We start from the raw sequence: 3,605 nt of genomic DNA on the forward strand, positions 1-3,605 counted from the left end.
CCCATACACTCTTCCATTGTGTCAATTGGAAGACATCAAACTCTTATGCAAGAGTAGGGTCCGCATTGCATGCTTCATTGAAGCGGGTCTCTATATTCCCAATAAAGCTATCAACCCAAAGCATGGCATTTGTCTCCCACTGCACCCGGCTTGCAAGGTCATCCTGACCTTCAGACTGTAAACTGGTCTTAGCATCACCAAGAATCCTCCTCTTCATAGTGCTAACTCCCTCTAAACTAGATACGGTTGATTTCATCCCTCTCCTCCATGTTGCACACCCTAATAAAAAAGGCATCCCGTTTTGTTAAAAATTTGATTTTAATGCATGCATGCAAGAAATGCAAGATAATTTCGTTAAAAAATTGATCTCAATGCATGCATGCATGCAAGAAATGCAAGATAATTTCATAAAAATTTTGAAAAAACTCCCCCCCCATTTAAGTGGAGGGCCAAGGAAACCTAGTACCAGGTCATGGTCCCAACTAGCCCCCCGTCTTATTCAGGATGTGGGACCAAGAACCACTTCCTGGACCAGGCCCCTCGGCCAAGAGATGGAGAGAGGAGGATTTTTACCTCTTCTCAATCCACTGTTAGTGGACAATGACACGACGATTAGCATATATTTTCGGGCGGTAGTACTACATCCAATAGTTCAAGTATAACCGTCGGTATCAATAGTATTACCGATGGTAAAAATATTGATACCGTTGGTTGTACTACTGATATCGGCAGTTATACTTGAACTACCTACAGTAATAAAAGTATCGGTAATATAGTCAATATTACCGTCGGTAATAATGTGTCATTATTAACGGTACTACTATTAGCACTACTGCCGGTAGTATTACTATTACCATCGGTATGTATCCGGTTTCCAAGTCAAGGCTACCTGATAGCGTAAAGCCGTGATTGTAACCATGAATGCGTGAAATATGTCATCACGACAAGTAATCACAAGAAAATTCATGTGATTACGTGAATATGAAATCCTTGGCCTCGTTCCAAGGAATAGGTGAAGAAGGCTCTCGCTCGCACATAAACGACAAGTTCAACTAGCTACCCAGCAGATCGCGTTCCCTCATACATACAAAGTCACATATCCGAGAACATGAGGCTCGAGATCGCTAAAATGCTCAAAAGCCTTCCAAGCCTCGAATTGACAATCTGACAGAACACGATGGTACATTTGCAAGCTTGATTTCAAAGATTGGAAGGCCTTTTGTTTACAACGTTAAAACGCTCTCTCTCTCTGTGTCTCTCTCTCTCATCCGCACAAGGATGGTTCATCCCAGACCGAAACTATTGTTCATCCGCACAAATCTTATATCTATTGTCATCCCCGACCGAAAATATTGTTCGTCCGCACAAGTTTACACGCAGAAATTTTATATCTATTGTTTACGTAACACGAAAGCCGGAACCAAAGAGGATAATAATATCATTATCCTTTGCTCTCTCAACATAACATTATTCTGAGAATCATGACAAAGGCCATGCTACATAAAAGAAAATCTCACTAATACGACCCGAACAAATGCTCAAGAAGCGTCTCTACATCCCCAGAAAGTGTACATCATGGTGGTACACTCTGTAGTTTCCGTCGAATAAAGGGCGGGTTATGTTGACGTAACCCCTCACGCCTCGGAAACTGCCAGTGCCACCTACTATGGCTACCTCTGGCGCAGTTAAAGGGTCGACCAGACCTTGTATCTGGATGGTGCCCGCATAGTAGCCGTCGTTGTAGGCGATGCTCTCCACCTCCAAGGAGTAAGCAACGCCCGTATAACTTACATCGAGGGTGAAGCCCCTGGCGTAGCCCAGGAGTGTGGAATTTCGTTGCAGCCCCTTGGTGACGTTGAATGCAAAAAGCTCGGCGCTCCCGAATCCAGCACTGAACGAGGCATTTATGGGAGGCAGAAACGTTGGGTCGAGGCTAATATCGCCCAATAAGACCTGTACATAATACTCTAGTTTAGACTCGCTGTACGGGCGAGGAAACTGAGCGTGGACTAGGGGAACAACGAGGCCAAGGGCAAGACAGATTGTGACACGGGCAATGCTGGACGCCATTGTGGTGGAAGCGCTTGCGTGAGCCAAGAAGAAGCCGGACGTTCGTTATTTATAGAGCTTCCTAGGTCGCCGGGGAGTAGACGAGGAGCTGGCGAGCGGCGTGATCACCGGATCTCTTTGCACTTGTCGTCGAGAGTAACCAATAATTAACTTGAGGCCTTAAGGTCCTCCTGTAGATAAAATACGTAGTACTGCTCAATGGAAATGAAAATTCCAGAGGGGCCTATACAGGATCGTGTGAGAGTGCATGGAGAGGTTCTTGGATCGTGAACCGTGAGAGCGGATCGTGAGACGTGACAGGCTCTTATTATATTTGAACGACAATACATACGATCGTGAGGCGACGACCCAGCCATGAAGCTAAACTTTGAGGATCTCTCAGCATGATTCAGAATTGACAGATCTCTAACAGAAGTTCATATTGGGTAGCGCACATAGCTAAATAGCATCTCATAGTCTTAGGGCCTATTCCCACTACTAGTTACTGAGCACTAGTTAAGGCTCTTAATGCCATGTTCACATAATTGTGCATTCTCATTGGCATTTAGAGAGTCTAGTTAAATTAAATCTCCTAAGGCCCCTAAAAAATCCTTGTAAATTTAACCCCTTCAAAATAGGTACTTTAAGGCCTTTTATGAAGAGAAAGAAGTTAGAATGTAAATTTAACCCCTTCAAAATAGGTACTTTAAGGCCTGTTGCACACACATACTGTGTTATTACGTTTCTTTGTGGGCAAAGTTAAGGTCATAATGGATTCTTCTTTTCAAGGCCTTTCAAACGAGTACCCATATTGTATAGTTTCGAGTTGATCTTGTGAGTATGACAACATCCTAGGTGTGGAGAATTTGTCTGCTTGCAACAACTTCCAGATCGCTCTGTCACTTGTCCCCTGTAGCACTGGACAACAACCACGCTAGCTAGCCTGTTGCACACACATACTGTGTTATTACGTTTCTTTGTGGGCAAAAGAAGAGAAAGAAGTTAGAATGTAAAAATTAATGGTTAACTTAACGGTGAGTAGTGGGAATGCGACTTTAAGCAAGATTCTTGATAAGAAACTGATTCGGTTATGTTAAGATCACTAACATAACCTAACTCATAGTGGGAATAGGCCCTTATTCGGAGATTATGATTGAAGATGCACAAGCTTTACCGTTTCTTTTTAACACTAGTTTGGTAGCAAAACAAGACATAGAAGGGTCCTTTTAATATTTTTGGAAAAAAATCACAACTTGATCTAAGTATACCTTTTTAGGATTCCCTCTCTTGAGCTTACGGTAGAATCATAAGACTATTTGTAAAAAGTATAAGGAACAAAAAATAGCATCACACATGATATTACAAAGTGCCCAGCATACCATAGTAACACAGCTCTTCAACCCGGCAGGATTAAAAACAGGTTTAACAGCAAGTCGCATGTTTCTAATATTGAAGTATCCATAACTGCTATATATCTAAGACTTTTTTGTTGGTATCACTTATTCATGACTAGAGCTACTCTATAAAAATAGTTTAGGCCTTTGAAGGTTTCTATG

At 42.4% G+C, this 3,605-nt stretch overlaps 1 protein-coding gene across 1 annotated transcript; it reads right to left on the bottom strand.

Annotated features, from left to right (window-relative positions):
- Positions 1-1,551: 1,551 nt before the first annotated feature.
- On the bottom strand, positions 1,552-2,070 carry LOC147895167 (dirigent protein 22-like). The gene has a single exon (XM_087383420.1). It carries the CDS (start codon positions 2,068-2,070, stop codon positions 1,552-1,554), a length of 519 nt encoding a protein of 172 aa, XP_087239546.1.
- Between the last annotated feature and the right edge of the window lie 1,535 nt (positions 2,071-3,605).

The sequence above is a fragment of the Dipteris shenzhenensis genome, chromosome 13, assembly GCF_047967505.1.
Source record: "Dipteris shenzhenensis isolate YYH24624 ecotype China chromosome 13, Dip_SZ_1.0, whole genome shotgun sequence".
Classification (NCBI taxonomy): Eukaryota; Viridiplantae; Streptophyta; class Polypodiopsida; order Gleicheniales; family Dipteridaceae; genus Dipteris; species Dipteris shenzhenensis.